The sequence below is a fragment of the Phoenix dactylifera genome, chromosome 1 (genome assembly GCF_051530095.1).
Source record: "Phoenix dactylifera cultivar Ajwa chromosome 1, Ajwa_hap1_PhDact_Kaust_v1.1, whole genome shotgun sequence".
Taxonomy (NCBI): Eukaryota; Viridiplantae; Streptophyta; class Magnoliopsida; order Arecales; family Arecaceae; genus Phoenix; species Phoenix dactylifera.
This window is the reverse complement of record NC_143190.1, coordinates 3,740,676-3,759,485: the sequence shown is the minus strand read 5'-3', so window position 1 is coordinate 3,759,485 and position 18,810 is coordinate 3,740,676. Positions and strand designations below refer to the sequence as shown.

At 37.9% G+C, this 18,810-nt stretch overlaps 1 protein-coding gene across 1 annotated transcript; it reads right to left on the bottom strand.

Moving 5' to 3' along the window:
* Nucleotides 1–3,470: 3,470 nt before the first annotated feature.
* Nucleotides 3,471–13,961, bottom strand: LOC103709822 (protein PAT1 homolog 1-like). The gene is made up of 5 exons (XM_039114466.2): nt 13,188–13,961; nt 12,092–12,240; nt 11,377–11,433; nt 8,708–8,777; nt 3,471–6,230 (listed from the first exon to the last, which is right to left on the bottom strand). Exons 1-5 carry the CDS (start codon nt 13,270–13,272, stop codon nt 4,144–4,146), a joined length of 2,448 nt encoding a protein of 815 aa, XP_038970394.2. The 5' UTR covers nt 13,273–13,961; the 3' UTR covers nt 3,471–4,143.
* Between the last annotated feature and the right edge of the window lie 4,849 nt (nt 13,962–18,810).

The following is an 18,810-nucleotide window of genomic DNA, read 5'->3' as shown; positions in this document are numbered from 1 at the left end:
GGGGCACCAACTTTCCTAGCCATGCATGCATGCATGCTTCCCTACCAACATTGGGAGGATGATATCTTTAGCTCGCAGGGGCATTCGCAATGGTTGATGCAATGGAGCCTACACCATTTGAAGGAAAGCTGGATGAATTTTTTTTTTAAGAGCAGCTCCATGAATGGATGTCGGATCTGGTGCAGCTTACCTTGTCTGCAGGGCAGAGTTTGATGACCAACCACGCGAGAGACTTGGACCATTGGAGGCATGCATGGTAGCCATAACCCTTCTCATATCTCTGCCAAAATTGTCGTTTCGAATAGGCGCAACAATAGGAGTCTATAGTAGTAAAAAAAAAAAAGATTTATTTGGTTCGCGGGAAAAAAAATTCTTTACTAAAATATTTTTTTGAAACGTTAATTTTTGAGAATATAATGTCTAAAATTTAATTTTTATATGTTTGATTGATTATAAAAAAATAGCATCTTTTTTTCTAGAAAATTAATTTGTTATTTTTTTATATAATTTGGATCATTACTATAGATTTTTTTTTTTTTTTTTGTAATGCAGTGCACGTTACGTATCTATCAGCACAAATACTATTTTGTAAGTGATAACTTAATTCAGCGCGAGGGTAAAGTAACTGGCCCTCCCTGAGTAAAAGTGAATTGCCAGCAGAGCAGAAGAACCAATGAGATAAAAAGGTAAAATACTCTATATACGTGAGGATGACCCCTTTGTTTTTATTACAAAATATCCATGCATGATTGTTAATTAAAGACTAAAGAATGTCTCTTGGAAGTAGTACCAGTAATAATAGAAAATCGTACCGTCTTGATGCATTGCATTCCGTCATGGCACCGAAATGTTCTGCGCAAAATGACAGAAATCTCGGAACTCCACCCCCCCCGGGGGGCCGCCCCAACACATTTTTTTCTGAAAACTTGATTTCTAGATAATATGTGATACTTAAAAAAATAATTTTTATATATTTAGTTAACAATAAAAAATATATTTTTAAATAATGTATATTTAATTAAATATTTTTTTGAAAAATTTATGTAAAATATTTTCTATTTCCTCAATAAAGGAAAAAAAATCTAATCTCATTCTATTTAAAAATTTTAAAATATTTTTTAAAAAATACTCAAATTTCTAATAAATAAAAAATAACTTTTTTACATTGTATATAAAATTTTCTTTTCAACAAGATATAAAATTTTTATTTTCATAAAAAACTATTTTTTATTTTTTTAAAAAAAACTCTAACTAGATTTTTTTAATTTTTTAATTTTATTTTTTCCTTCCCTCCTCACAAATCAAACAAATCAGTCAGGCTTTTGCTTCTTTGTTTTCTTGGAAGTGGCCGTTTTCCAATTTGTCAACGATTCTGAAAAATTTAAATGAGTCGGCGAGGTTAGATTTTGATCGCAAAGCGCCTGTACCTACCGATGACCTTGGAAATGTACCTAACAGGCTTGCCGATTTTTCCAATCACTTTCCTGCTGTTATCGTGGCAGGATGGCTGCCGGTAGAAGCCCACACGAGGTCGGTAGGCAATAAATTAGCATAAAACGTACAGAGACATGTCTCATGCCCATAAATCCACCCCACTTGCAATTTTAAAACGTTAGATACCCATCCGTAACGCCAATTGGCGGACCTTAGCCTGCGAGATTTACGGTTACCAACCGAGCTCTCACGGAAACGCTGGATTCAGCGGGAGAGAAGCATGTGCGCGGTCTTTGTGCACAGTCTGGTCCACGGAATCATAACTATTTAATTTTGTCCTATTGACCGCAATGATTGAGTCTCGTTCAATTAATTAAAGCTAGCGTCCGATCCTCCAAGCTTTTCCTCATTCCACAGCCCTCACCAATGGAGCACCACCCCATATATAATTTCTAGGAAAGTTGCACTACTAAATCTAGAGGGACGAATCACCCTAAAAACACGATCCCAGCCTCAAATTTGCAAACAAAAGGGTCTAACCGTCGAGAGAACAGTCATGTTATACAAAGCCAAGAACCTGAACCTTTTTTTCACACACACACACACACACAAAAAAAAAAAAAAAAAAAAATCCCAGACGCCCTTTTGATCCTCCATCACTTTGCCATGCAGCTTTTGGCTTCACCTAAGATATTTATTTTGCACATCCTCTAGTAGACACTCATCTCATACATATCCAATAATTAAAATTTCCCCTTTTTCCGTAGCTAGGTCCTTCAAATGTAAGGATAGAGTATAGAGACTGAGCAGTTTGAAATTTAGGAACTGAGATCTGGCCACCTTGGACTAGATAAGAGACCAATCAGATCTAGAATAAAATAAAAATCTATCAAACTGAAACTAACCTGTTTATTAAACAGATTAAAAATCCAAACCCAAATCTTTCCAAGGCTGACCTACAGCAGGTTGAATCTAGTTAGTGAGTTAAATCATGTTAAACACTGCCACCGCTGTTGAAATTTCTTTTAAAGACCCATATGAAACACCAAGATATTAGTACACCATGTAACTTGGGTCACCTTTAGCAATCTGCTGGGCTGACAGAAAAGTTAAATCCCGGTAAATGGTTGAAATGCAATCAGTGCTGAACGCAATGGTTGCCGGCTAATTATAGGACTAGGGAATCCATAATTCATCTTGGCAAAAGCTCTTAACCTTATACCAGTCATTTTGCGCACCAGTTTCCCATGTCATGTGGCAGGAAAAATTATATTCAGTAATGCCAAAATCCTGGCAATCTGAGATGGCCAGACATCTTTTGCGAATCTGGCGCTTGCCATCCAAAACAGCACAAATCAACGATAGCTTTCTTGATGAACTATAGAGGACAATATCATGTTTGGCGAACATCTACACCACCTCATGGGATAGTTATCATCTAGGATAACCAACTAAATAACAAGAAAGCCCACCATCGAAGGGACTCATATCAATACCTGCTCGTCAGATTCAATCACCATCTTTTGGGTGAAACTGCTTGTATAAGCTCAGTTTTTCACGACATTCTTTAAATACATGCCATACCCGGTTATATGACCGATATGTTTAGACATTTATTTAGCAATATGCTCACATCATATTATCCCCATGAAAAGAACTTATAGAGTTTGACCTCAATCTAGAGCTTTGGATACAAATATGTTCATCTGCACTCAAAAATAAAAAAAAAAAGGAGAAGACTAGCGCCCAAATTCCTGCTATTTCGGAGCCTGGGGAAGGTCAAATATATGCGGTTTTACAGCCGCATACAAAAAAAATTTTCTACGTTCTAAACCTATGAACTCCAAATCATAATACAGCAACCTTATCATTGCATCAAGACTTACCTCTAAATAGGTTCATCCACACTGCATCAGTAAAAGGCCGCCTAATGCTTCAAAAAACTCTGATCCTATAGGGCCCCATTGAGTGCTAGCATGCATAAAGAACCACTTGACTGTTAAAGCAGAAAGATTCTAACCAATCAGAACAAAAAATTTGCAATAATACATGTTGCTTCCACGCTAGAATAAAGTTGAATATCCAGAGCTTGAAGTTTGGAGGCTACATTCATAAGCTGAAATGTGGAAAAAGGGAAGGACAAGAAACAAACCTTGCGGATGATAAGTGCACGTGACAACCATGGGTCCAATCTACACAAGCTAAGAGAAGCGCTCTCTCTCTCTCTCTCATCAACCAAAGCATGCGTAAAAGAACTACCTTGTGCACACTTCCCATCTCTTTTCAAAAGAACGGAGATAAAGGAAAGCTGCCAGTAACAGAACCTGTACAACTTCTATTCCCACTACATTTGTCTGGAGTTCCAATGCAGAGCACCAAAATTAAGCTCCCCAGAAGAAAAGAAACTTCCAGTTGCAACTCCCACGATGCACTAACAGGATACATACATGCAGAGGCTACTACATTCACCAGGGCAGTAAAAGTTGAAATGATGATCCAATAAAATAGGAGAAAGAAAAGCTATAGAGCATTTTACCTGATTTCCACAGATGTTCACACCCTCCTGCGCTTATGTTCCACATGCCACCAACATGTTTCAGTTCTTGGGGGGGGGGGGGGGGGGGTGCACAAATGTGTGGTATGTAGAAATGTAGGGACAATTCACATACAGCATGCCGTTATTAAACTGCTTATTATTTTCCAGGTGCATTAGCCAGGAACTGATTCGGAGGTCACAGGACCACTGCCACCTCCATGGACGCTAAAACCAGTTACGGGCTTGGATCTCTGAGCAAAATCAAGCAGCATCTTGCGCTGGTGCTCATTTGTATGAGGAAGGCTCGCGCGTAGCAGCTCCACAGGCATCTCCCTGCTTACTGCTCTGGCTGCTTCAGACCCAATAATTGAAGTGTTAAGCGCCTGCATGTGCAACATTTGCAATATACTGTCATATTTACTCCCACAGTACTTTGTAAGAAGCCCAAAAAAGGCATCAAATGATGCTTGCCAAAGAGCTCGGTTAGACATGCTGTAGTTGCTTGCGGCATGGGGCTCTGTCAAAACGTCCGTTGCTCTGTCAAGAACAGATTTTAAAATCATCGATGCTCCATCGCCGGCTGAACTACCAAGTGGGCGAAGAGGTGGCTGTTCAGATGAGCAAACAACAGCAGCAAGGCAAGCACTGAGTGCACTCAGCTCCATACTGCATACACATGAAGAAACAGTCTTGGCAAGATCTATTGTTGTTTCTGCTGCACTAGAATCTGATGGCAAACCACCAAATAAAAACCGTAGATGCCGGAAAATGGCCATGCAAACTATCCGAGTGAGCTCACTGCCGGGAATAAGAAGCTGAAGGTAGCGTGACAGGAGCTTCCGGCCCTTAGGAAGAGATGCTAGGCGAAGAAACACAAGATCATCTTTTGGGGCAAGCCCACCCGAATGACCAGCTTTAACCGGGCCAAGTGGATCAACGAGCTCAAGAGATGCTGCAAAGCTTTCCAAAAGGACCTGGCGCCTCCGTCTCAGCTGGAAGCCACCATCTTGTTGTTGGCTAAACTGTAACATCCGGTCAATATCATCTATATCAAGGAGGAAGCAAAGACCGTCTTCAATGGTGATTCTAGCTGCCAGCATCGGCTCTTGTTCAAGGGGCTTTACTGAAGATTTCTGTTCATGGATGCCATCACCTGAGGCTGAAGGCAGGTCAACTTCAAGGAGAGGGCGGGGCCTACGAATGGACGAAAATGCAACCCTCCCAAGTGCGTCAACCTGAAGAAATGCATGTGGCTCATTATTACCTCGTGACCGAGAAGGCAGATCTCGAATAAATGTTGGAAAGAAATGGTGCTTCAGCCTTGAACCAGCAGACTTTTTTGCAACACAAGCTTGGTGATAGTAATCGTCTATATACGGATCATTGCTATGAGTTGCAGCATTCTGCATTCTCAAAATGCTTTCAATCTCTTCAGCTGACATGTACTTGGACCTAAACTGTGGCCACCCATTGTCACCTTTCTGGCTGCTGGTATCAGAAGATTGTTGAGGATACCGCATGTTCTGTTTTCCTCTTTGTGATGATTTGGATCTCTGGTCTCTCAAGCCAGATATACCAAGAATTGCATCAAGCTTATTCATTATTTCTGGAGGATGGGAACTGAGTAAGGGAGACTGCAAGCGAGAAAAAGGAGGCAGAGATGGCTGGACCTGTTGCACTCTCTGCTGCTGCTGCAAACGTAGCTGTGAAGGGACTGAGCCATTTGGCTGCGGCAAATGTTGCTGTAGGAAGTTAGGCAGCAGATTTGGATGTTCCCCTGCAAATAGGCTGGTTTGATTCAACCAGTGATTCTGCGGCTGGTTATTAAAAGAGAGGCCTGGAGAGCCAAACTGAGACATGTTTCCACCATAATGCAATCCATGCAGTAGTCCTGCCAAATGATGCTGCGGACCAGAAAAAGGAGAGAGATTTGGAGGAGCCATCTGAAGCCCAGCAGTTAGAGATGGAATGCTTGCATGACGTGTGAGGTTGGGTGAAATCTGAGATCGTCCACCAGGTGGAGGATAGGATGTGAAAGATGATTTAGGTGTAAGAATTGGTTCACTGGAGTGTTGTTGTGGCTGTTGTTGAGGATATGATGATGCTCTATACAGGGGTTTTGATTCTGAAAGACTAGATGATGATGGACGTGGTTGTGACCACCATCGTTTGCCCTCCTGAAAATTTTCAGCATCTATTATATTCTCGTCAATCCAGTTTGAACAATCTGCCTCCTGCATCCAGTCTGCAGTTGAAGAGCCTGAAGATACAAATTACAACAGTCAGCAAAACAGAATGGAAAAATAATTTATCTTAACAGATACATCATTAATCAATAACATTTCACAAAAACAAAAGTAAATTAATAATTGCATGATTCACACAGAAACGCATGCACACACGCATGCATAGAGAGAGAGAGAGAGAGAGGGGGGGGGGGGGGGGGGGCATGTTCCCTTAGAATAGAACATTATTTGTGTCATGAAGCATTCAAGACTGTCAATATAGAAGTCTAAAAGATGGTTTATATATTATATTTGTAAAAGCTAGAGTCATTCTCCTATACACCAAAGGTCCACATATCCAACATTACAAGACAAAAGACCTCCCTCTTCCTCCACCTGCACCACCAACTATGCAATCAGCGCATTAAGCTCCCCTTTTCCTTCCTGCAAGAATACTACTTTTTGTGATTTTTTTGGGTTTGAATACTGAATACAGACAAAGTAGAAAAGAGAAATGACCCAAAAAAGGGAGCCGCTACCCTAATCAAGAATTTTTCACTTCTTAACTTGCCAATCCTCAACAAAACCCTTTTCACTAGAAAAGATCAACCAAGTTCTCAGCTTACAAGCACGTTTTCATTAAAGTTCTGTTGCAGTTAAAACAAACAGATAAAGTAAATAACTAAAACTCCACAAATTTTCTGAAACAAAAGGATAATATATAATAGATGACATTCGAACCACCTCACCAGATAAATGTCGAATCTATTCATCAATTCCAAACCCCTTTTCTGAAGGTTATATGGATCAAAATTGTTCATCACAAACACCACAAAAGACTTGCACCATTCAAGTGGCAAAAATGTTACCATATGTAGAGTACCGCAAATTTCAAAAGATTGGTCAAAACTTGGAGATCAAACAGTCAAAGCCCCTAATCCCTACTATCCCACTATCATTTACAAGTCTACCAAAAACAATTGTTTCGGAAAATTCTGCATTGCAATGTCCCTGGAGCATCAGAAATGTACATCAATATCACAACATTTAAATGTCTCTCCACTTGCATATACACTCTAATCATGATATACTTGCATCTACCTATATTCCCATCCATTTGTAGAGTCCTGAAATCTCTTCTCCACCGGCTATGAGTGAAGCAGAAGAAACTTTGCAATAATAGTTATTCAAATTAATATCAAGCAAAAAAGTTTCCCAGCATAAGACCTATTAGAGATAAACCTGCAAAGTATTGGATGAAAAAATATTAACTTGTATCATGTGCAGATGCTAAATATAAATTTATTTATGCCTCTGTGCCTGTCCATGCACACAAAGGCTGCACCAGAACTGAGCCCAACAGCCCAAGCTGGGGCATTTCCCAGTTCACAACCACCATGCCATATTACAACTGCCTTGTATCTGAAAACAAACAAGGATGAAGAGATCTAAATTTATCCAAAAAAAATCATAATACTTATGAGCCATGCTTTCAGCAAACGTAATTACGACTTATAAGATTATCTATGGTAAAATAGATAGCTGGATTACTTTATATTCTGGTTTATTTAAATTAAAGTTGCAAAACCATTATTTGGTTTATGGTACCAACTTTAGAATGCATATATGATAGCCCACAAATTTACATAGTTACAATAACACCCCCTTCACCTTCCTAGACATACATTCTTCTTCTTCCTTCCTTTAGGTCTTAAACTTCGTGTACAACTGATTTCAGACCATCTGGACTCATCTTACCAATACTTCACTTGTCATTGACCTAACCCAACTTTTTAGACATTTTTTAATTTAATACTGAAATGTGAATTATACCCCCCTTTTCAAGCACCTTCCCCCACCTTTCCATCCCCAGCCCGCTTTTCGAAGTGCATTAAAGCCCTAGCTCCCTCACTCATAGCAGGGTTTCCTTTTAGTGCACTGGTGTATCTTGGCATGCCAGCACATCATGCACATTGCATGATGCGCTTCTATCTTTGTACTTCTAATATTAGAATAGTAGCATATAAATTCTGCTATCTTTATGATAGGTATTATGACAAAAATATAACAGAAATAAACAGCAAGATAAATCCTGGAGGAACCTAGGAACCTCAAGAACGTCTATTATGCCCAAAAAATAAATACTTCTACATGGAACCATACATACATTCAAATTTATATTCTACAATTGAAAAGGTTAGTCTCCATTGAAGTATCATTATTTTTGCACAGGAAAAAAAAAATCTCATACAACCATTTTGATGCAGTTTATCTGAAAATGCAGTATCTTAATCAACTAATACAGGTTGAATGCCTAAGGTCACAAAAATTAGAATGATAATATAAATTCATTTAGATATTAATTCTCAAGATGGTTTTGGCAACGTGAAACAAAAATAAAGAATAATATTGAAACTCCCATCAGACCTAGCTACAGGCTTCACAGATCAATTCTGCTGTTATAAATATGTTTAACCGAACCATAAAGAGTTTGTACAGCAGGATTACTCACTTTCTCTGGAAAAAGATCTTCTATCACCAATAACCCCAGCACTCCTTGGGTCACTAATAGTTCTGTTCAACTGACAACAAGATGAAAAACTTAGTATAGAACACTTCACTAACAACCAAATCATGGTTAAAATACCTTAAACAAAAAAAGATATAAAGGTATCACACATGCACCAGAATTGCTAGATGCAAACAGGAAATGCATTGGCCTGTACAACCAAAAACATGAATAACATGTCAAAAAACAATGCAGCAGAATTGCTAAATGCAAACAGCAAGCATATTGGTCTGTACAACAGAAAACTTGAATAACATGTCAGAAAAGAACAGAACACCTTATTTTTCCAATTGTTCATAGAAATGATATTGGACGTAGACCAATAAAGAAGACAATTTAACTCATTAGGATATGCACTAGTAAGTTTTTATACTTAAAGCCTCTCAGTTGATGACCTGCCAGCTCACAAGGGTACGTGGAGACGTGGAGTAATGAAGGTCACCATAGTCAAGTAGGTGAAGCAGTGTACCATATCTAACAGATGAATGAAATATAGCAAAACTGCCTAGGAGGAGTGCAGCTTCAGATACACTTCAAAAATCAGATCGAAAAAGCTGACAACTTCCCCAAGAGAATACTGTTTTCACCAGACTAGCTACCGGATAGATGCAAAGCACATTAAAATAAATAATTAAATAAATAAATCAACATTTTGGAAGATAAGAGACAAAATACATAGATTAGTGAAAGAGTACCGATGTTTCTTTTTATAAAATAAAAAATAAAAAGAGCCTAATAGAAATTGGTATTTATTTCAAGCTCAAAAAATATATTTTCTATGTATAATTATTACAAATCTGTTTAATTATTATGATGGCATCCATTAAGCAATCACACGGTTTCTCTGAACCAATATAAAATAAAATCGCATTAAAACATCCTTAAAATCATTATCTAAAGATCCATAAAACTTAAAAAAAACCTTTAAAAAAATTGACAAACAAAAAGGCAAAAAGTGAACCAATACCAAACCTATATGCGTATCGATTGATGGTATGGTTTGGCTCGGTACCGTATCATACCGGGAGGTGACCGGTATGATCCTCGTTACCAAGATTATGGACCTTAGTTATGATAGTGGGTCATTGGTAGGCCAAAATAGACAATATATTTAGTAGGTGGCGATTCTAAGTTTCAAAACTTTTTAATAGGATCATACTAGTGATAAGTGTTATAAAAAGTAACTGATTTGTCTAGGCAACTGCATGATGCCCATGCAAAAAGTGGAAACGGATATGTAGGTAAATATTAATAAAACTATTAAAACCGTAAATATATAAATATAACCAGAAATTAGGGCCACATGTGGAGGTTTTTTGTTCCAAAAACATTATCCTTTTCATAAATTTGAAATTTTTAAATTTTAAAATTTGAGAAACTTCAGGTGTCTGGTTGTTAAAAGGATAAAAAACAAAAATAGAGAAAACTGAACATCTTGTCATGAACTTGGAGAGTTCCATTCAAAGTTTCAATTTCGCCATATTAGGTCCTTTCGAAGTTTCACCGCAAACCAAATACCTCACATTGCAACCTAATAATTACTAAATTTAAAAAAGAAAAGTCATGAACTATCATAATTTGCAGTATATCCAATAATCCAAATGCACAATAATATAAATGACACAAGAAATATAGAAAATCTTAGCGAAGGTCATTTAGAGTCCTATACTAGCATAACATGACCCTTTATGTCAACTACACAATAATTATAACCCAAGCTAATGGAAGAATACCTCCACCAAATGATGAATAAGCAGCAAAAAATTGGAGGAACAGCTAATCAAGTCATCTCTAAGTTTTGATTATTTTATCAACAGATAAAAACATGGTGGTCATGATATTTGAAATAAAACAACACAAATCATTCAACTCTATGATATGACCTATCGAACAACAGTTACAGGTGTAGGCACAATAGCCCCTTGTAATGCCTAACCTGCCTAGCTTAACTATATGCATTGGACCAGCGTGAGCCAACTATGCAATTGTTTAAGCCTAATGACATGCGTCCTCAACATATACGCAAGTGATGAGAACCGTGAAAAATAACACAAACCAACAGCAATGTATTGCAAAGTTAAAAACATTGGTTGAATGCCAGCAAAAATCAATTTCGCAACAAATTGTCAACCAAAAGAAGGGCCATAGATTAATCAATACTAATGTAGCCAACCCTAAGCAAATGACTAAGCACCAGCACAGCGGAAGGGCATGACATGTTATAGTTAGCTGCATTTAATCATATTGTTAGCACATTTCACAATTGCTTGCAGAAGTATCCTAGAAAATGTTAGTATAGAAAGAGCAATTAAATTCTTAAGCTATCCATATTTGGGGTCAATATATCCATGGCATATGACAAGATGAGATATATGAACAACTATAATTAACTATGATTACCTAATGAAAGACAACACATAATATAATATACAAACCACATGAGCTGGCTTAAAACCTTCTGCAATATGGTTAATAAAAAAAAAAATCATCATGACAGAAAATAACAAGGAAAACCATAAGTATACATGACTATGATAACTCTTTATGAATAACCAGATTTACAAACGAATCCCCAGTTGATAGTGATAAAGCAGATATAAAAAGAAACCAACCTTTGCAAAAGTACTTGTAAGATCATCTATATCAGATAAAGATCCCAAACCTTCAACCTGTAAATATTACAGAATCGTATGTTTTTAGAATTCAAGGTCAGCCCTTCATAAAATGCATATCTCAAACTAATATAGTGAAACAAAGAAGGAACAGGCACATAAAATATCATAAACACTTAAAGCGAGAAAAACCCCATTCCTCTCTTTCCTTTTTGAGAGCATCGTACCACAACTGAGAAAATAAAATTGTGTACAAAAAATATATATAAATAACAGGCACACTCAATATTACTAATTCTAATAACTTATTACAAACAACTCCAACATTAGAGGATTTATAGTGACGTTAGACTCAGACAAACAAGTGTAAATTTGACACATAGCATGAACTAAGCCTAGTGAATCATTGAATAAATACAAGAGCAAATCAAATTGTGGAAAAATGGCCCCAGAAAAATAATAAATGTACATCCTTTATAATATTAAAAGATGAACAGGTTGCATTATGATGAAAAATAAAGATATAGCACTTCACATATAACGAAAACAACAGAAAAGTAACTCTACAGCAATTGCTGCATTTGTAATCTTAAAAGGAAAGACAGCTAAAACTGCTTGCCCCTAAGAGCAAAGATACATATTGTAAGGTAATATATGGACATGAACAATTCAACATCAAGATACTTGTGTGTATCCTGTAAATAAGCTAAATAACCTCTTCTCTATCTCCAATAGAACTAAAACGGTATTCTTCATCATGAAGCCCGATAAATCCAGCATCATCTTCTAAACCCCCTAATTCAACTTCCTCCATGACCTCCTTACCGAAGAATGCATACTGTGAAGCATCAAAGCGAGCATTATCTGCAATGAAGCACGAGGATGAATTAACAAATTACATCTGAAAAAACATGACCAAGTTCTTAAACGCAAGCATATCTGAATAAGCAAAGCTGAACATTCAGTTTGTGAACAGAATCAGTCAATATAAATGTACAAATTAACATAGAACAGGTCAAAACTTTTCTAGATCGTGAAATGCATACAAAAAGAATTAAAAATTTAGCAGTCAGCTACGCATGAAATGAAGACCCCAGCCTCGCAGTGATCAACGTCGCTACATAATTCAGGGGCTAAAGATGATTAGAGAAGAGAAAAACAAGATTGCAATATGAGAACCTTACTTAAATGATCAATGATCAAATGCAAAGCAGCATAATATGAAACCAAAACTAAAAATCAAGTTCCACAAGGTACTCAAAGCAAAGTACTAATTCAAATGCACATCAAGTACAAAGAAACGGAATGTTGAAATCCAGAACAATAAATAAAGTTCGAACTGTCAAAATGAACCCAGAGGTCACTCCGGAACAGGGATTGCACCAACGCTTTTTAAGACAGTCAAGAAAAAACCCTCCCAGATTGTGTTGACCGAGAGCACAACAACACTAAAAATAATGAATTGCGAAGGGTGGCCACGGCATACATAAGTCTTGAAGATCAAGAAAACATCCAAAGTTGACCCTATACAGATCTCGACTCTACTAAGGAAAATTAAAAAAAAGAAAGAAAGGGAAACGCCAAAACACGAAACAATCCCTAACTCAACAGCTACAGAGTCTTGCAAGACGTCATCTGAACTCTATAAGCCCCTAACACGAAATCCCCCAAAACACAGCGAAAAGCAATTTTTCCGACCAAGAACTCAATCAAACAACAAAACTCATCGAATCACACCAAGAAATCAGATCAAAAAGATTATCAACAATAAAAGAAACAATCGAAATTCCCATCCGGAATCAAACGCTCACCTGCAGCACCAGCGCCCAATTCTTTGACATCGTCATTAGGGTTAGGGTTTTCGGAAACCCCACCCTCTCCATCTATCCCCCCCATATATCCCCCCCTGCTACTCCTAAAACCCTAGCACTCGAAACCCTAGGAAAACAAATCCCGCAAGACGATGGAGATCAAGAAGCGCATACAGATAGAAAATATGACAACGCCTCCAATCCGACTCCACCGTTAGGGTTTCCTCGCGAGCTGAGATCTGAGAGCACAGCCCGGACGAGAGCGAGACCGACCTCGCCTCCTCCCAAGGGCGCTTCGCCCAATAAATTATCAAGACTCGAGAGCGCAACGAAGAGAAAAAAAAAAAAAAAAGGAAAAAGGAATCAAAATATTAAGATGATTTCGCACACAGAAGAAGGATTCCGGTGGGGAGAGAAGGGTGGTGGGTTCTTTAATATTCTCTCTCTTTTTTCTGTGACTAAAATTCTCTCATTGCAAAAGGATGGGACGGGGTGATGTTTTTATATATATCCCTACGGCCTAAGTTTTTTTTTTATTATTATTTTCTTGGACTCGGACAAGGCTTTCAGGAGGTCCCAAACTTGCTTTCTTGGGTCAATGTTAAATAATTGTGGGGGGGATTCATGAGCCGATATGGGGGAGTAGTCGGTTCGAGTGGGAAGCGTACATGAGACAAGGCCGTGGAACTTCCATGATGGAAATTTCACTGTAAAAGTGGGGTTGAGGTGAAAAGGGAAATGGCTGAGAGAGGTTGGGAAGGGAATAGAATATTCATTGTGAAGAGCACTTGATGATAGGGAATATATGTAAAAGAATTGGTATATATATGATGCAATGGGCCTGAGGTGTTCTCATGTGGTAAAGGAGGGCAGTATGGTAATTCCAACTTCTATGAGTCTTGGAATGAATACATACAACAAAATTAAAAAATAATATATCTCAAGGCCAATATTAGTATCCTAGGTGCCCCCACCCCCAGATTTTTTTTAAGATAAACTTCGATAGCAGCGTAGCAGCGGACGGAAGTTGTGGAGGTGTGGGATTTATTATCAGGAATTATGACGCTAGACTTGTGATGGCAGGTGGGCGGAAGATTTTTGATTCGTCAGTGATGACCGCTGAGCTTCGGGCGGCCTGAAAAGGTGTCTTATATGCGAGGCGAGTACTAGGTACAAGTCGCATTCTTCTCGAGGGGAACTCGACCATAGTGATCAAGTGGATCTGGAAAGAGAGGTGCTCAGTTGAGGACCGGCCGCTGCTCCACGATATTCGCAGGGTATTAGGGAAGGCTGATTCCTACCAGGCCAGGCACGTATATCGGGAGGCGAACGGTGCTACAGATTGGGTTGCTTCCTTCGCGGCTCATAACTCGGGAAGCTTTTTCTAGATAGACCACGGAGTTGTACTTATGCCTTTGCGCAGTATTTTGTTGGCCGTCTTCACACTCATCAGGTGCGAGCCGCCGATATACAAAAATAATAATAATAATAATAATAATAATAATATATCCTTAAACAGAACAAGAATACTAAAGTAAAATGTCCACAAAATTTTACTAGACTTCTCATCAATAAAAACAGCCACTCAATCTGTATATATGGTCATGACAAATGATAAACAACTCTCAGCAAGTCTTCAAGTGTTTAGTAATAGGAGATAATCGGTAGTAGATACTCACCCTCCATTGTATTTATGTGATTTGAAAATGTATTCATTGAGAATGCATTGCATGGTTGTTATTGCTATAATTAAAGTACTTGGATGGCATATGGATGTCTCTTTATGTGACTTGGGATTCATTATCATGTCCATGATGAAACCAAAAAATTAAGTCGTTCTCACATTCACAATAAGTTAATATATATATCAATTATATGTTTAGTCATTCTCTTTCCTTGATATTATCTTTCTATCAATTGAAAGCATGTATCATAATACAAGGTGACATTTTTTGTTGTTGTAAATAATAAGCAATATCAAACATGTGTAGATGCATGCAATGTGTGCACAGGTTTTTGCTTCAATGAATAGATGGTTAAGGTTAGATGTCATGATATTTGAAGGGTTTGTAGATGTACTTCTCTTTGTGTATATTCTCATCCTTTGTGGCACTCTCTTCAAAGAGAAAAATTGATGCATTTCACAAAGTGAGTACACATTTGTTGGCTTCAAAGAGAACCTTTTTTTAAAAAGTCATAATAAGTTTTCAAAATTTGCTACCTCACATGGGCACATATAAGTAAAATTCTTAACTTAAAATTCTCAAGTAAACCTCCTACAAAAAAGCTAAAGAAAAAAAAGAAGAAGAAAGAAATCGAGATATATTTTATATTTAAACTACATAGCAAAACCTACAAAACAAAATGTGATTGTTCTTATGTTTTTCAAAGCGAACATAAATTGATTCATGACTTAAGATCTTTAGCTCCAACAATTTATTTTCCCATTTTATATTGTTTATTGGTTGATAAAAGACCTATACTTATCGTTCTTTTAAGAAATGGCAACGAGTTCTAACCCTATACTCGCCCACCGAGCCTAATGCTCATCGAAACAGGTTACTAAGAAATAGAAGCTTGAAAGGAGGAAGGGTTGACACCCTTCGGGATCAAACTCTACCCCTTGTCTTAAGTGGCAAGAGGTGATACTATCCAAACTAATGTTCAATGGCGACCATAATTTTATCATTCAAATAGTACAAAACTAATGCATGCAAGTGAAACCCAGTTGTAGGGGAGGCCCTTTTCCAGTGTTTGGATTATTATATGAGGATGATAGTATTATTTTGATGATTAACAAGCAATTATCTAGAGCATGCTATAAGTTAAATTGATACTTCATTTATAAGTTCATTACTCTCAGTATATTTGTTTAATTGAAAATGGATAAATGGCCTTGTTCATTTGGATGAATCTAACCTTGAGAATGCAGCAAAGTGTGGTTTGAGTCGACCCATAGGTTGATTGGGTCGACCCCGGCACATCAAGAAGTCATCTGGCACACTCCTGCAAAAATGGCACAAATGAACAGTGAGTTGGGTCGACCCAAGGTAAGCATGAGTCGACCCAACCTTGAAGAACCTCAAAAACACAACTGAAGAATGCTCTCTGGATTTGCTGAGAGGGTCGACCCAAACAGTGGTTGAGTCGACCCAAGCTTGAGTCGACCCAAACCCTGAGAAGGTCGACCCAAAGGCAAGACAGAAAGACAGACAGAAATTGGTTCTCTGGAATTACTGAGAGGATCGACCCAAGAAGAAGTTGAGTCGACCCAAGTGGACTTTGAGTCGACCCAAAGAATGGTTGGGTCGACCCATGGGAAGGAAGGCTGAAATTGAAGTTTCTGTGGTTTCTGAGAGGGTCGACCCAAGGAATGTTTGAGTCGACCCAAGGCAAAGTTGGGTCGACCCAAGGACAGGTTGAGCCGACCCAAACACGGGCTGAACATAACGGCTAGTTGTGCAGAAATGCTTTTTGGACTCCCAACGGCTATAAACGGCTAGTTTCTTCAATCCAACGGTCAGAAAGGACTATTTGGAGGTTGGAGAAGTATTTAAGAGGGAGTATTCATCAGAGGAAGCAAGCTTTGGGAAAATACATCAAGTGCATTCAAGAGAGAACCCTAGCAAGGCAAGCTTCATCCAAGTGCTTCATTCAAGAATCAAAAGAAAGTGGTTGAGCAGATTCAAAGAGTCATCAAGAGCTCCATCCACCCTTGAAGAGTGAAGCATCCTTGACAAAGAAGAGAGAAGTCACATCAAGCGATAAATATTCTCTAAACTCTTCTTTGTAGATTATATTGTTATATTTGCTCATCTAGGAGTTTAAATCTTCTTCCTTTGTTTATTAAACTACTTGTAAAGGTTGGTTGGTTAGCCCGCAAAACCAACGGAATAGGTTGATTGGTGAACCCGGAAAACCAATTGTAAAGGTTCGTTGGTAAGCCCGTAAAACCAACATAGGTTGTTGGTAAGCCCGTAAAACCAACGTAGGTTGTTGGTGAACCCGTAAAACCAATTGTATAGGTTCGTTGGTGAGCCCGTAAAACCAACATAGGTTTTTGGTGAACCCGGAAAACCAAAGTGTATAGGTTCGTTGGTGAGCCCGTAAAACCAACATAGGTTTTTGGATTGTGAGCCCGGAAAACAATCCAACTGTAATCCGCGGGATTATAGTGAATTCCCAAGGGGACGCTTGGGGAGTGGACGTAGGTGCTAAGGAGAGCACCGAACCACTATATATTGTTGTGTTTGTGTTGTGCTTGTGCTTACGTTTATTCTTGCATCATCTTCTATCTTTGCACTAGTTTAAATCATTCAAATAGTTTAAGGAAGCATCCACCGCACTTAATTAAGAAAACGTTTAAAGCACTAAAATTTAGAAGAAACCAATTCACCCCCCCCCCCCCCCCCCCCTCTTGGCTTGTCACCTTGGGCAACATTATAAATTGACCAAATTAAATCATGTAAATCAAATTACATTTGGTAGCCTTTTGCAGTATATTATCTTATGGCTAAATTGGTCGTATGATACTAGAAAGGCTTTAGAGACATCTTTATGATTTAGTAGTACATAATTAATACCACTTTAATGGTACAGCCAAATACAGTTATAGTTCTCACCTGCAGGTAAACAAATATAACATTTTGTTTCCTACAGGCATTCAAAGGCCACCTAATTGATTAATGATTAGTTTGAAATAGGTGCCAATTGATGATAGAAAAAACATGAGCATACCATAAAAAAGGTTTGAGTTAAACCTTACATAAAATGAAGTTTCGCTGTTTCTTTTGCAAGTATGAACACTATTTATGCTCCTTTTCATGTTTGGACACCAAAGTTAGAAAATAGTCAAATTTAATCCTATGCTCATTCTCTCATTTAAATGCTTGGTTTTTCTTATCAATATTCCATAGTTTGGTAAAAAGTCATTTATGTCATTCCTCTTACAAAGCAGGATCACTTCTTTAATACCAACATCTAGTACCATTCAATGCATGTGGTAGAAAATGGCTATGATCTCATCTAGTAGGGGGACCACTAGACCTACATGAGAAAACTTGCATATTTTATAGGTCCAAGATGTGGCAGTATCGTCCCTTCCACTGTTTTGGTTGTAAGAGCAATTGACTTAATAAGTTTTTAGGGTGGAGCTAAGATTTTAATTAAGGAGCATATAGTATTTACTTTGACCATGGATTGTTGAGCATTAACTATCATTTTATCTTTGAAAAAAAATTGTAGAAACATCCCTTCGAGTTTGGACCAATTACAATTTGACCCAAAGATTTACACAGTTTCAATTAGCTACCAAAACTTTATTTTCGTTGCAATGTGGCTCAGTCGTCTATCTAGGTCTTGACAGCGTTAACAGAGTAAGAAAAAAAAATAAAATTACTCTTGACTCAGAAAAGTTGGATCGTGGTAGATCTTAATGCACTCCATCCAGGTGCATAAATTTTAAAGCACTTCACCTCTACCATCCATCCACTTATACATATCTTAAAGCACTCCATTTTTATTATCCATTCATCTGCACAGATCTTAAAGCACTCCATTTTCTATCAGCTTACACTATCTTAAAGCACTCTATGCTCATCTTTCATCCATCTGCACAGATATT

Coding starts and splice junctions, on each gene's coding strand:
- LOC103709822 (XM_039114466.2), bottom strand. CDS start 13,272: ATGGGGGGGATAGATGGAGAGGGTGGGGTTTCCGAAAACCCTAACCCT. Junction 11,434..12,091: donor CTATTGGAGATAGAGAAGAG/GTTATTTAGCTT, acceptor TAATATTTACAG/GTTGAAGGTTTGGGATCTTT. Junction 8,778..11,376: donor TTACAAGTACTTTTGCAAAG/GTTGGTTTCTTT, acceptor TCTTGTTGTCAG/TTGAACAGAACTATTAGTGA.